We start from the raw sequence: 15,939 nt of genomic DNA on the forward strand, positions 1-15,939 counted from the left end.
GGGCGTTATGGAAAGATAAAGGGAAAATGTGAATAAATTTTACCAATAATTAGAAAAATCTTATTTTTCCTATCTCTAAAGTGAAGAGGCTGGTAGAGAATCTCTAAAGTATTTTCCATTTCAAAAGTTCTGTGACTGTACAATCATAATAAAATATTTGTATTATAGGGTATTTTGGACTACTTAGTGCTTATCTTAGTAATTTAAACAAAATTCTCTTCATTTAGGTTTTGAGACAGATGCGAAAGTTGCCTTGGCAGGACCAAGAAGTGAAAGACTATGTGATTTGTTGTATGATAAACATCTGGAATGTGAAATATAACAGCATTCATTGTGTAGCCAACCTCTTAGCAGGACTAGTGCTCTACCAGGAGGATGTTGGAATCCATGTTGTGGATGGAGTTTTAGAAGATATTCGATTAGGAATGGAGGTAACAAAGACCTGCAGCAAATTGGAATCTGTGGACAATTTAGACAGCCTTAAAATCCTATTATTGAAAAATAAGGACTTGAAAACCCTCTTTTCCCCATATGGTGTCATTTACTATTACTTTTTTGAAGATAGTGATTTCTTAATAAACCCTGTTGTGTCAGATTTCCTAGTCTTCTCTCAGGCTAATGCTGAAGTATTTTTTGCCTTCTCTTCAAGTCCAGTTAAGCTTATTTTAGAAGAGTATAGTAAATTTTTATTATTTCCTGGTTACTATTGTCATTCGCGTTACAGGAATTCATAAATTTATTAATTAGGAGAATTGGTAATCATTCGACAAGAATTTCTGTAAGAATTTCCCTCTTTCTATATGCTTGTTGTTTCCTTAATTCATGGATTTCAGAGAAAATAAGTTACAGAGGGCTGATAGGGAGAATTACATTTTAACTGTTTCATAAACTATTAATTCATTTAACAATAGCTTAATATTAAATTTAATACTTAACATGTTCTTTTTATTAAAACATTTTAATGGTAGACATTTCTTAGAGAGAGAAAAAGGACACCCAGAAGTGAGTACCTATTAGAAAGGAAGAAAAGAACCCATTATTTTTTCTCTGTTCAGTGAGTGATGTTGTCAAGTGACATAGGGGAATTTTACCTCTTCTCAAACTCATTGCTATTCTTTAATGGAAATCTGCTTTTTTTTTTTCTTCCCCCTTTAGGTTAATCAACCTAAATTTAATCAGAGACGTATCAGCAGTGCCAAGTTCTTAGGGGAACTTTATAATTACCGAATGGTGGAATCGGCTGTTATTTTTAGAACTCTTTATTCTTTTACTTCATTTGGTGTTAACCCTGATGGCTCTCCAAGTTCACTGGACCCTCCCGAGCACCTTTTCAGGATTAGACTAGTGTGCACTATTTTGGATACCTGTGGCCAGTACTTTGACAGAGGTTCTAGTAAACGAAAACTCGATTGCTTCCTTGTGTATTTTCAGGTATACAAATTGAAATAAGCAGTTGGCATCATTTAATGCATTGCTTGTGTTACAAAAATATTAGAGAAGAAACCCTGTAGCATTCATATATTATGTATAAGATATATTCATAGTTAGGTGAGATTTATTCTTCTTGCAAGTATGCTTAGCTTTAGAGGTTTTAAAATATATGATATGGGGACTTCCCTGGCGGTCCAGTGGTTAAGACTCTGTGCTTCCTGCAGGGGGCACAGGTTCAATCCCTGGTCAGGGAACTAAGATCCTGCATGCCACACGGCATGGCCAAAAAAATGAAAGAAAAATTTAAAAAATATATGTTTGATGAATTCTATCATAAACATTCTGATTACATTTTAAGTTTTATAATTGATCATTAATTTTGGGAATTATTTTGGTGCAGTTTATAAATTTGGTATAGTATGGATTATTTTGTATTTGGTACAGTAATTCATGAATCAAATTACTTGTAGTATTTATACATTTGATAATATTCGCACTCATCTGTGTTCTGGTTTTATATCTAAAATTCTTGTTTCTACATTAAAAAAAAAACCCATCATTAACACTGAAAGAAGTATTTGTTCATTCATTGCTAAACTCTTGGGTTGTGCTTTCCAAATCTTAAGTTCCTTTTGTAAACTGGTGGTTTAGAGCAAATACAGTATAAATTAAATTCAGATACAAATACAGAGACAGTTCTACAACTTCTCTACAGTTCATGTTCCAAAAGTTAGCTGTAGCTTGGTTGTCTGGAACCTAATCATTATTTCCCATCAAATACAATGTTACAAGTACTGATTAGGGGGAATAGCTCACTATCAAATTCTCCAGATGTTACTGAAAGTACCAATGGTACCATTCAGTTCTATTTGATCATTCCTTTCTAGCTAATCTGTTATGTTGTTTTCATTTACCCATTGACAAAGAAAATAAATTTAAAACTACAACTTTGAGGTGTCAAAAATACATCCACATAGTAGCTGGTGTTAAGTGGGGGTAACTACTCTTGGGGAAGAGCTGTTTGTAACCTTCTCCTATTACTTCATCTTTGCATTAGAGGGTAACTTGTTACTCTCTTGTTTTCTGAATTGATGAGCCAAAAATGGGGAAGGGGTGTTGAAGATTTGAGACTCGGATTCTCTGTTGCATGTAAGAAATGCCTTAAGTTGGAGACTGCCTGTATTTAAAACCAAAGTTTTGCTGCAGAATATCAGTTATCACTATCAGCGTCTAAAGCAGGATCCCTTTCAGAAGAGTGTTCTTATTTGCACTCACTCTGACATCACTGGCAGAGAGAAAAGAGCCACTCAGAAATATTCAGGAGTAGAAAGAGACAAAAGTATTTTCCACATTGATTAATAGCAGGAATGTGTAGCAGGGATATACTTAGGGCACGGGAGTAAGAAGTGAGTGAGGCCTGGGAGATGCAGTCAGTGTGTGCTGCCTGTAACACAGTGTCCAGTTACATATTGGAAGGCAGATAGAAAGGCTCACCTGCAGCAGTGCTTCTAAACTTCAGTGTGTACACACATCACCTGGCTATATTGTTAAGATGCACACTGTGATTCAGTTGGCCTAGGGTAGGGGACGTCTCAGATTCTGTATGTCTAATAAGCTCTGAGTTCCCACACTTTGAGTAGCAAAGACCTAGAAGAAACTGGACAGGAAGATTAAACACCCAGAGGAACACCTGTTTATATACAAGTAAATTCATGGGTTGTGCTTTTTAGTTAAACTTGAGAATTACAAGTACAAAATAGAATGAAGGAGCCAAGCTAGGAGACGAGGGAAAATATCTCAATGGTGCCATATACACAGTAGATGTTCAATAAATGCTTGTTGATTACTGATTTTTATATATTCAAAAACCCCATCTTCAGATACTTTTGACTCTTTAAAAAAATCAGAGCAGGTAGTATAGAGAAAATAATTATAATTTATCAAAACCGTTGCCTTGAATTTGGTTGTTTTTGTAAAATTAAATATTTAAGCCCTATTTGGGATTTGGGAGTGGAGTTTCTGCCTGGTTTCAGTACCTGAAAATTTATTTGCTGTTTTATTTATTTATAATTTTTCCTTGCCTTTAAAAAAAGATTATGACAGTTACAATAAAAAATATATTTAAATTAAAGTCACCAGATGGCTTAGGAACTATATAGATGGAGGGAAATAAATGTGCTAGGATCATTGCTGTTGACCATTAATAAAAATGGTAGGTGTCTTGTACAACTCTTTAGCTTAGTTGTTATAACTAGGTGATGTCACGATACAGATTATTTTAAATATTTTGTTATTAATTTCTTATAGCTAAATTTATTTTTCATTTGTTATCAGCGTTATGTTTGGTGGAAGAAAAGTTTGGAGGTTTGGACAAAAGACCATCCATTTCCTATTGACATAGATTACATGATCAGTGACACACTAGAACTGCTAAGACCAAAGATCAAACTCTGTAATTCTCTGGAAGAATCCATCAGGCAGGTACACGACTTGGAACGAGAATTCTTAATAAAACTAGGTAAGCAATTAATTACAGAGAGAAAATAAAGATGGTATTTGGCAGATCGTTTCTAGAATTTGCTTTATAATGTTTTCAGTTAGCATTTACTTTTGTATACTTTCTGTTTTTCGATGTTGAGTGTTACATAATAGTGTTAGGTAAGACCTGGGTGACTTACTTCTTGATTTCATTAAATAATCCCAAATTGGAGGAAAACAGTCATGTAAAACTTGAAGCAAATGATAATGATGGAAAAAATATAATCCTGTCAGCCTCTCTTAATTTTAGAATTTTTGGTTGCTAATTTAAGACCTACTTTTGATTAAAGCATCTCATATACAGTATATATTTTCAATAACACTATTTCCTAAGACAGTGCAGGCTTGACACTATATAAGGGCAATGCCAGTTAGAAGTTTGAAACTATCCCACCAAATTTTAGATCCTAGTCACTGGGGGAGTTGTGTCTGTTTCTAAAGACTAGAGAACATGTGAGAAACGTGCTACAGGAGGATTGGTCACTTTACTTTCTCAGTATCCTTCTGAGATTGTTCTGGAAGAAGAGGTAGCATTTGAATGGCTCCCCTAAAGGACTGTAGGAGCCGACTAGCCTTGCCAGTGGAAATAACTGGAACAGGGTGGGGCCTTACCAGTCTGGTTTGCTTGCTGATAGTTCTTAGCATGTTGTATTATAGTCATTTCAAAGTGACATATGGTTTTAGCCTATGAAGCTAGTATTTTATTAGGAGATTATTTATTAGGAGACCCTTACCTTGACCAGTTATACTGATTGTATAAATTTACTATGTTGCATATCTGAAAAACCACTTTTCATGGCAAAGGCATTGGTGATCCTTTTCCTCTAAAACTATTTTTTCATATTACATCCAGCATATTAATAGGGTTTCTTTCTCCAAGGTAAATCCTCTTTTGGAGAATTCGATTGCTGTTATCTATTTGAGCATTATTTGAAAGGTGCTACTGATTATGCAACTATTCACTTTTCCTAATTCTCAACCCATAAAGGCATATGTGATTCTTTTTGTTCTTTGAACTTTGTCCCAAGTTTTCTACTTTCTTTTCCTTTTCAGATTTCGAATTGTATAAAATGATCGTTTCAAGTAGAGTGTTTATTTATCTACGTACTTATTTCATTTACTTTATATGCTTTGAAATAGTGTTAGCCTTGTTTCCCAAAGACTTTTATGAATGGCTCTCTCTGTATAGTGGGCATGAGGAAATACTAGTTGGATACCCAGTTTGGTAGCAGTAAAGAGAGCAGTATGCTTTGTCCTTTATCTAGCAACGAGTTAAATTAAAGGACTTAGGGCTTCTTTTGAGGAGTCTGTCCTTGTTTAGAATATGGAAAGGAAAAAAATAGGTCACCATTTGCCAATGCCACTCTAAGGATGGTGGCAGCTAGAATCAATATGCTCCCAAGTCGTCCCATTTTCCTTCTGTTTTAGAGTCTAAATATCATAGAGAAGATATACATGAATAAATCTATATTAAATCTGTTTCCTGTTGATAAACCATAAGGTAATATAGCATCTTGCTTTTGGTAGTTTTTTGTTTTCAAGCACTTGCAAATTCATTATCATTTCAATCTTATAGCTACCCAATGCTAACTTAATAGTTAGCGTTTTCTTATATTTTTAAAACCATTTTAATATTATTAAAAGTAATGAAGTGTTCATGGCAGAAATTTTGAAAAATGCCAAGAAGACAGAAATCACTGATATTTCATATGCACGGAGAGTCATGTGTTAACATTTTGATATATGTTCTTCTATTTAAAAAAAATTTCTTCACGTGTTTGCAGTTTTGTAACTGGATTTTTTCTTCTACCTAATATATTATGAAATTTCTTCCTGACATGAAATACTTTTCTAAATATTTAATTTTTTACAAAACTGGCTGTTTTCCTTTGTATGAATGTGTTAATTCTGTTGTTTGACACGTTATTTCTAATTTTGCACCCCTATAAATAACATTATTATGTTACTTTTGTGTGTATCTTGGTTTTCTCAGGATAGAGAGAATTATTGGCTCTAAGACACACTATTTTTTTTTTAATAACATCTTTATTGGAGTATAATTGCTTTACAATGGTGTGTTAGTTTCTGCTTTATAACAAAGTGAATCAGTTATACATATATATATGTTCCCATATCTCTTCCCTCTTGCATCTCCCTCCCTCACACCCTCCCTATCCCACCCCTCTAGGTGGTCACAAAGCACCGAGTTCATCTCCCTGTGCTATGCGGCTGCTTCCCACTAGCTATCTATTTTACGTTTGGTAGTGTATATATGTCCATGCCACTCTCTCACCTTGTCAGAGCTTACCCTTCCCCCTCCCCGTGTCCTCAAGTCCATTCTCTAGTAAGACACACTTTAAGAACAAAACCAAAATGGTAATAGGCAATGTAATTTAATTCTGGTTTGGAAGTTCTAGATTATATTAAAATATTATAAAAGGAACAGAAATGGGAAGAATAAAAGTGAAAAAAGAAAAGTCATGTGAATAAATTACTTATAAAACAGAAGAGTGTATTTCATAAATTAAAAATAAAATCAGTAGAATAAAATAAAAGCCCAGAAGTTGCCCCAATTAAATACAAAACAATTTAGTGTATGACGAAATAGGAATCTTAAAAATAGGATAAGAACAACAGGTGAGCATTTGGGGGGAAAATTGATATAGAGCCACATCTTATGTCATCAAACTGCAGATGGGTTGAGGAGTTAAATATTTATTTTTTAAAAGTTAAAAATAGATCTGATCATCAGATATTCGGAGAGGTGGTAATTTTTCTAAATTTTAAAATGATGCAAGAAAGCACACATGTGTTGGCAGATTTGGGTGTTTAAAACTTTTGTACGATGAAAGAAAGAACTAAGATTGAAGTGAAGATAATTTCTGTGTCAGGTTATTATCACTTACATAAAGAGCACAGGCAAATTGATACACAATAGTTAGATGAACATAACATAATCAAATGAGGGAGGGCAGGGAAGAGTTGGTATTTTTATTGAGTACTTCCAGTTTGCCAAAATTAAAGTGGAAGGTAATGTTGTTCATATTTGACAAGTGAGTTACGTAAAGCCCAAATCAAAATACTAGGTTAACAATCGAGCCAGAATTCAAAGACTGTGCTCTTTCTGACATATTAAGTATGTGGGGAAAATGCTCAGCATGTCTAGTGAGCAGAGAAATAATTTGAAAGGGAGTATTACAATTATTACTCTGTCTGTTATGAGCAGGAAAACTGAGGCACCAAGCAGCTCAAATTCAAGAGAACAGTATTTGATTTTGGTCCCCAAGTACACTTAATTCTGACCCACATTTTAAATATTTTACTGTCTAGATTTTACGTTTTATTAACCATATGTCCTTTGTACATTTTTATCTGCATTGTTTATTTTAGATTGACAGTGTCCTAGAGGTCAGCAACTGAACAGTTTATTTTACAGCTTAGCAAATGCAAAATATATTTATAAACTGCTTTTGAAACTAACTTGCAATGCAAATGAAAATGTGTTAGAAATAGTAGTATTTTCCTTACAAATTAGATGTACGGCTATCAAAACAAAGCTACTTATCCATTAGAGTTCTTCCCATGACACTTTTTTTAAAGTGGCAATAAAAAAGGTATAATGGTATATTAGGCCATGTGAGTTTATCAGCACTGTGATATTTTTATTGAGAGTGCTTAGATTTACATAGTCCTGACTTTTAATTTTTTGCCTTTGATAACATAAAAGCCCAATATATTGCTTCTGAAATTCCAAATAAATAAATAAATAAAATAGTAAGTTAATGGTATCTCAATCTGAGATAGCAATTTTTTCCCTCAGTATTATTTTTCTTTTAAAACAGACCTCTCTGAGCTTTATCCATCTTTTCTCAATTTTTTTTTTTTTTTTTTTAATTTCCAAACTTGAATGTACCTACTTTCATCACTCTGTACATCTGTGGTTTTGTCAGTTCTTAATTGGTTAGACTTAAGACACTGGAGTAATTTTTTGTTTTTGTTGGTTGTGTTAGTTATTCAAACTTTCTGGGCTTCAGTATACCTCATAAAATGAAAGGGTTAAATCACATTGTCACTAAAGTTTCTGTCTGCTCTAATTGTCTAAGATTCTGTGAATAAACAAGTATTTACTAAACACCTACTGTGTATTTATCAATATATGGCCTCTAATGAGTTTTGAATATATAAAAAAAGTTTTTTGTTCTCAAGGATCTTATAATCTGATGTAACATGTATTGAAATCATTAGAAAAACCATTACATGGTGTATCTTTAAATGTAAAGTGCTGTGATCAATTCTCCAAGTGCTTTAGAGTAAGTAGGAGGAAAAGTAGTACTCAGTGAGTTTATGCAGGAAGTGAAACTTAGACTGAATTTGAAGAATGTATAGGATTTGAAAGTGCATATTGAACGATATTCTATATGGAGAAGCAATTTGATGATCACGAACGCAAGGTAGTGTACTTTGTGACACAGAAGAGTCTACCCCAACTACAGGAAAAGGCTTGATTAGGACTAGGGAGCGTGGGGAAAAGTCGGATCAGATGAGGCCATAGTATGTGCATCTTGAAAGTAGAGAGTAGTTTGGAACTCAAATGATAATAAAGAAGAGTTGACTAGGCAGCAAAATGTGGATGAACATGAGGAGGAGGAAAGAGATTCAAGCCAGGGAATTCCCTTTGGAGGAACACGCTGTTACTGAAGAAAAAAACAAGCTCTTTGGTGACACAGCTGTTAGATCTGTCACCATATAGCTTTGCCTCATTCCCTCAGTCTTAATTTGCAGACATTCAAATTGATAGTCAAATGTGACTTCTCCATTAAAGCGATATAATTTTATTATATCCTTGAATTTTTAGAGATTCTTGAAATATCGTTTGATAAAAAGTGTGACCAAGGTTGCATTGTATGTGGCTGAAGCTGCACCTTATGTGCTGCTACTGTTTGCCTTTGTTCATCTGAGACTGAGATAAACAGTTTGAAGCTCTGAGAAAGGGAAAAAAATTTTTTCTTTTTTTGGCTAGTGGTCAAGAAATGTATCAGTGCTCCTTTGTTGAAATAAAGATCTAGTTAAGTTTTTTAAATGGTTCTCAAAATAGTTTTAAATTCTGTTCATATTTTATTCTGAGCAAATGGCTGTTGAATTATCTTAATACATACTTTAAGTGGTGTAATACTCACTGTCGAAAACTTGCCTTTATCTTTTTTTTAATGTCTTTTTCTACTTTCTCCTCACTTCAAGGCCTAGTAAATGACAAAGACTCAAAAGAGTCTATGACAGAAGGAGAAAATCTTGAAGAGGATGAAGAAGAAGAAGAAGGAGGAGCTGAAACAGAGGAACAATCTGGAAATGAAAGTGAAGTGAATGAGCCAGAGGAAGAGGTGATGACTTTTATTTATAGCAAAATAGGTACATTTGTAAAAGAGTATTTTGATTATATGAGCCAAGACTTTCTTTAATGTATAAAATAAGATTTCCTCTTTAGTTTTATTAGAGTACATGTAACTAGTAGTATATATCTATTATAAAACTGCTGGATTAATTAAGAGGTTTTTTTTTTTTTACAAGTAAGAAAATACTGATCATAGGATTTTTTAAAATTACTGTTATGAAGACCATTTTTTTAGAGCAGTTTTAGGTTCACAGCAAAATTAAGGGGAAGATACAGAGATTTCCCATATGTCACCTGCTCGTACCTACTCACACAACCTCCCCCCATTATCAACATCCCCCACCAAAGTGGTACATTTGTTACAACTGATGAACCTATAGCAACACATCATAATCACCCTAAGTCCATCATTTACATTACAGTTGACTCTTGGTGTTGTACTTTGTATGGGTTTAGGTAAAAGTATAATGACATGTATCCATCATTATGGTTAGGATTTTTATTTAATAAGCAATTTGAAGACAAAAAATTGTTTGATCTGCTATGTATCTTTTTTCTTTTTTTTAAATTTTGTTTATTTAATTATGGCTGCATTGGGTCTTCGTTGCTGCGCGCAGGCTTTCTCTAGTTGCAGCGAGCGGGGGCTACTCTTTGTTGCGGTGCGCGGGCTTCTCATTGCAGTGGCTTCTCTTGTTGTGGAGCACGGGCTCTAGGCACGCGGGCTTCAGTAGTTGTGGCTTGCGGACTCTAGGGCACAGGCCCAGTAGTTGTGGCGCACGGGCTTAGTTGCTCCGCGGCATGTGGGATCTTCCTGGACCAGGGCTCGAACCCGTGTCCCCTGCATTGGCAGGCAGATTCTTAACCACTGCGCCACTGGGAAAGTCCCGATCTGCTATGCATCTTAATCTCACTTTTGTTTTTTTGGCCATACCGTGTGGCATGTGAGATCTAAGTTCCCCAACCAGGGATTGAACCTGTGCCCCCTGCGGTGGGAGCACAGAGTCTTAACCACTGGGTCACCAGGAAGTCCCCTTAATCTCACTTTTGAGTGTGGACTTTTTAACCTGTAGATTTTATGAGAAAATTACGGACTAGATGTTAATAACTTTGCTTTTTCCCAGATCTGATAGTATAGGAAATCTGAAAATCATCATGTACCATAATCATCAGCGTGCCCTTTTGTTTTTACGACTCTGTTAGGCCAAACCATGTGAAATGACTGTTCTACCGTTTCGGACCTACCAAAATGTCATTTTCACATATGATTCAACCTAATAGTTTTAATTCGTTCCTTTTTTCTTCTAAAGCTGCTTAAGTTTTAAAAATTCTACCTAAAACAATAGAGTATCTGGGGATTGCTTCATAACCTGGAAGTAGACTGGGCATTGAGTTAGGGATATACAAGAAACTATAACCTGACCATTAGCTAATAATTGTTGTGTAATGGGTAAGGGTTCCTTATGCTATGCTGTCTACATTAATATATATTTAAGTTAGAAAGTTAAGAAAATGAAAAGCAGGATGAATAAGAATAACAATAAAATACTGATGAATATAAAATTTAAACCGTGGAATTAGCACTTTTTCACTTTGTAAGCTTATAATTATATCATGTGTATGGTTTCTTTGTGTCCCTTGGGTGCTAAAAGCATTTAGGAGAGTGTGATAATTTAGAAGTGTGATTTTAATTAAATATTGAAAAAGTTTAAATTTATAATCAATATTTAAATGTTTTGTGGAAATTGAATTTATTAAATTTTTAAGTTTTGATTTACTTGAGTAAATAGAATACAAATGTTTAGAGGATATGGGTTGTTTAATGTATAAAGGAATGTAAATTATTTAAGGCATTCATAAGAGAGATTCATAAACTGGATTTTTAAAAAGCTTCATTTAGCACAAAAGAAAAATGACCCATAGGGACTTCCCTAGTGGCGCAGTGGTTAAGAATCTGCCTGCCAGTGCAGGGCACATGGGTTCGAGCCCTGGTCCGGGAAGATCCCACATGCCGCGGAGCAACTAAGCCCATGTGCCCCAACTACTGAGCCTGTGCTCTAGAGCCCGCGAGCCAGAACTGCTGAGCCTGCGTGCCACAACAACTGAAGCCCATGTGCCTAGAGCCCGTGCTCTGCAACAAGAGATGCCACTGCAATGAGAAGCCTGTGCACCACAACGCTCACTGCAACTAGAGAAAGCCCACGCGCAGCAACGAAGACCCAACACAGCCAAAAATAAATATTAATTAATTAATTAATTTTTAAAAATGACCAATAATTTAAGGTAATTAAGATTTTCTACAGTTAGAAGTAGAAATCCCTAAGTCTTTTTTTTTTAGCCCTGAAGGTCTGTAGCTATTAATGAACATTTCGTATGATTTGACTACATAGCAAATAGCTTTGCTGTTAGTTAAAAATGAATTATTGTATAAAAGGGCAGCATAAATAATGTATGGTTTTTATAATTGGTTAGCATTTATAGGCAGTAGAAATGCACCTTTGTGTTGTTATTTTGCTACCACTTTTTTCCCCCAGTTTTATTGAGATATAATTGATATAACATTGTATTAGTTTAAGGTGTACATATAACATAATGATTTGATATATATATATATATATATAAAGAGAGAGAGAGAGAGAGAGAGAGAAATGATTACCATAATAAGTTTAGTTAACATGCATCACCTCACATAGTTATAAATGTGTTTTTTTGTGTGTGATGAGAACTTTTAAGATTTGCTCTTAGCAAATTTCAAATATACAATACAGTATTGCCAGCACTTTCTCTTTCCAACCTGACCACTCCCCTAAAGTAGATATAAATAAATTGATAAAAATTTAGAACTGGAATATGTTTCTATAATTGATTTCTATGTAAGAGATGGACATTGCTATATTGCTTTTTTAAAAAAAGAAAATTAATTAATTAATTCTTGGCCTTGTTGCGTCTTCGTTGCTGCACGCGGCCTTTCTCTAGTTGTGGCGAGCGGGGGCTACTCTTTGTTGCGGTGTGTGGGCTTCTCATTACAGTGGCTTCTCTTGTTGCAGAGCATGGGCTGTAGGCGCGTGGGCTTCAGTAGTTGTGGCACACGGGCTCAGTAGTTGTGGCACATGGGCTTAGTTGCTCTGCGGCACGCGGGATCTTCCCGGACCAGGGCTCGAACCCGTGTCCCTGCACTGGCAGGCAGATTCTTAACCACTGTGCCACCAGGGAAGTCCCTATATTGCTTTTTTAAAAAATGAGTTTGTCATAGAAACATTCAATTGCATAATTTAAATTGGCTTATTAAGTACTTTATAACAACAAAAGGAAATGAGAGAGTATTTCCATTTTGTATTTTTAGAGTAATCTTATGGCTGTCTTTGGATTTTGCTACCACACTAATTAGGTAAAGAATCTAATAAATTAAACATCCTCAGTAAATGTGACATTAAAGAGTGACTCATTTTCCTATAAATTTCTCATTTGAATAGTTGTAATGTATTATATTTTCTCCTCTAAACGCATTTTCTCCTTTTCAAAAGTGAACTTTATAATTTTTAAAATTGTATCATTTTTAACTATTTCTTTTCCGGTTGAGAAGTGGATATTAAACATAAAATATGTGTGTTTGCTAAGTGGAAAAACAAAATGTTCAATAGGATGACTCATGAGCCTTGTCTGGGAGGAGAATTGAAAGGAATGGTTGGTTTACTTTAAGGAAATGGAGTTGGAATTGTTTGCTCTCCCACCCGAGACCATCCTTTCCCACCAGTACCCTCCGAACATAGGGAGGAGAACATTTTTAAAGAGAGAAGATGGGTCGATTATAAAGTAGTAAGAACAATGTAGGATATTCTATAAATATTTGCCTTGACTGAGAAAGAACAGGGCTGGAGTGGAACTCTTCAGAAAAGTTGTACTCTTCTTTTCCATCTTGGTCCACAACTCTTCCAAGCTCCATATGGCCTTTTGAAATTATTCTTAGCACATAACAACTAGAATATTTTCTTCTCAGTATCAGCTGGGTAAATTAAAAGTAACTTTAAAGATGAAGTAAATGTTCTTCTGCTAAAATTCTAATTTTCTGCAGCATTTTAGAGAAAGTACAGGATTTATTATTGTAATAGCAATAATATTTATTGAGCATGGTCACTGTGTTCATATTACCATTTCTCTTGGCACCCTATGAGTTAGGTGATAAATAAGGCACAGATACGTTAATAATTTGGCCCAGGTCCTAGCAAGCCAGCATTTGAACTTGGACAGTTTGACTTCTGCTGTGCTGACCACCTGCTTTCCTTACCAGCTCATGTGGTCTGTTGACTTCCTCACCTCACAGGTTATTATGACCATGGGATTAGGACAGGGAGATTCTTGTTCAGCGTCTTAATTTCAAAAGTTAATCCGTTTTATTTTGCCTGAGCAATATAAAAAACGGTGAAAGAAAAGAGTTAATGCGTTTTAGCTTAGTTTTTGAATAGGAAGCATCTTTCAAGTGTTAAGAAATGACTAATTTTTTCCAAGGGCCAATTTAAGAGCATTTCTATTGCAAATTTAAATTTGAATTATAGAATTATGTCAGAAAAGGTTAATGCATTTGAAAAAAAAAGTTAATGCCTTTCTGTATTTTCCTCAACTATTTCCACTTCAGAAATTCTAAAAGTTTTCAAATGTTTCTATAGTAAGTAATAATGCACTGTTTGGATTTTTAAAATCAATTGCTGTGTATACTAGAAGTGTTATAACAAATTTAAATCATTTGTTTTCTCTTAGGAATTATTTCTCATTCACTTTATTTCTCTTGGCACAATGAGAAGCAGCTGGGTTTAGTGTAGTCTTTTTAAAAAAAACTTTTATGGAACAGAGTGGGAGTGAATTGTGTTGGAAGGATACTCAGATGGAATGCTGCCCCTGTGTGGTTGTTTTTTTTTGGTTTTGGTTATGGTTATAGTTTTGGGTTTTTTGTGCCTCTTTGAAAATTCACTGGAGTTCTGCCCAATCTTCTGTTTGAAAAGGAATTTTGGCTGAGAGAAGAGGAGGCTGGGGGTACTGACAGGAGAGGATGGAGAGATGTAGTACTTGAAAGCCACCAGCAAGGGGAGTCAGAATGTCTATCTCTTCTGCTTAATAAAGCACGTGTCCTTGGGCAAGTCACTTAACTTTTCTGAGCCTTAGTTTTTTCACATATAAAAATGAGGACCATAAGGCTTATCCACCCTTCTTCAGAATTAGGTAGAGCAAACAAAATGCTGTGAGAGCACTTTCTAAACTGAGGTGCTTTATACAGTGAGGTGCTTTATAAAATGTAGTGTCATTGCTTTCAAATGGTAACGATGTTAAATTTGAATTGTCAGTTTTCATTGCAGAGTTAGATGGGTATTAAAGAACTACTATGAGAAAATCAGTCTCAAGTTAGGGAGGAGAAAAATAACAAAAGGTTCAGGAAACTCTTTCCTCGTGGAATGCAAGGAAGAGTTTCTACAAAGGATCTTTGTATTACTAGATCAGTGGAAAATGTGAAATGGGTTTTCAGCTACTGGTATGTAGTACATGTTGCCAGCTGACTTCGCCCTACCATTCTAGGCAGACTGCATAAAAGGCTGAAATCGGAGAATAATAAACAATTATACAGAAATTTTAACATCATTTTAAGGCATGTAAAATTAGTAATGTTTTTCAAAATGTTTTAATCTTCTACAAATGTTAAACAATTTCAGGAGGGTTCTGATAATGATGACGATGAAGGGGAGGAAGAAGAGGAAGAGAATACAGATTACCTCACGGATTCAAATAAGGAGAATGAAACTGATGAAGAAAATACTGTACGTATGGCTGAAAATTCGCTTTTTGAAATTGTGCATTATTTTCATAGTATTTCAATTTTAGCCACTGAAGTTTTAGTTTTTGTGATAATTGAAATAATGTTTCTTTGGAGATTCATTTTTAATTTGTTTTCCTATCTAAATACTTTTCTTTATTAACAAGTTCTTTGAATATATAATAATGTTACATTGCTCACTCATTCCTTGAGTTATGTTGAAAAGTTATCAGTACAAAAGGTTCTGCCATACAAAACATTACAGTTAGAATTTCTGGTCTGAATTCTTGTTTCTCTTCTGTTTTTATAAGGAGGTAATGATTAAAGGAGGTGGACTCAAACATGTACCTTGTGTAGAAGATGAAGACTTCATTCAAGCTCTGGATAAAATGATGCTAGAAAATCTTCAGGTATTAACTGTTGCTCTAATCCAAAGTATTCAATACAAAATACTGCAGCACATTTGATTGTGTTTCCTACCTAAACATTTACCTCTGCAGCAGCTTTTTCTAAGTTAGACAGTTTGAAGCTGCCAATACTTCAGGCATCCCACATCCTGATTTGCCACATTTCTTTGAAAATAGAATGGAAAAAATGTAATAAGACTTGGAACAGAGTGACTTCATTGTATCACCCTCTGCCTTTTCTCTCTGAAGTCATATCTCTATTTCTAAAACCCCTCACTTGCAGTTTGTTGAGGAGTCAAACTGCAGAAGATAAATATTTGGGGAAATTTAATTTAGTAAATTCTTAAGTTTGATTTGTAATTTGAATAACTTGTATA

General features: G+C 34.6%; 1 protein-coding gene across 2 annotated transcripts in view; it reads left to right on the forward strand.

Moving 5' to 3' along the window:
• UPF2 (UPF2 regulator of nonsense mediated mRNA decay) overlaps positions 1 to 15,939 on the forward strand; it is a 92,736-nt gene that overhangs the window by 58,416 nt on the left and 18,381 nt on the right. For both annotated transcript variants that reach the window (XM_061179425.1, XM_061179433.1), the window contains exons 13-18: positions 228 to 431; positions 1,156 to 1,431; positions 3,766 to 3,949; positions 9,208 to 9,347; positions 15,055 to 15,159; positions 15,467 to 15,565. In XM_061179425.1, coding sequence (XP_061035408.1) covers positions 228 to 431; positions 1,156 to 1,431; positions 3,766 to 3,949; positions 9,208 to 9,347; positions 15,055 to 15,159; positions 15,467 to 15,565 — 1,008 coding nt within the window. The remainder of the gene's footprint in view (positions 1 to 227; positions 432 to 1,155; positions 1,432 to 3,765; positions 3,950 to 9,207; positions 9,348 to 15,054; positions 15,160 to 15,466; positions 15,566 to 15,939) is intronic.

The sequence above is a fragment of the Eubalaena glacialis genome, chromosome 2, assembly GCF_028564815.1.
Source record: "Eubalaena glacialis isolate mEubGla1 chromosome 2, mEubGla1.1.hap2.+ XY, whole genome shotgun sequence".
Classification (NCBI taxonomy): Eukaryota; Metazoa; Chordata; class Mammalia; order Artiodactyla; family Balaenidae; genus Eubalaena; species Eubalaena glacialis.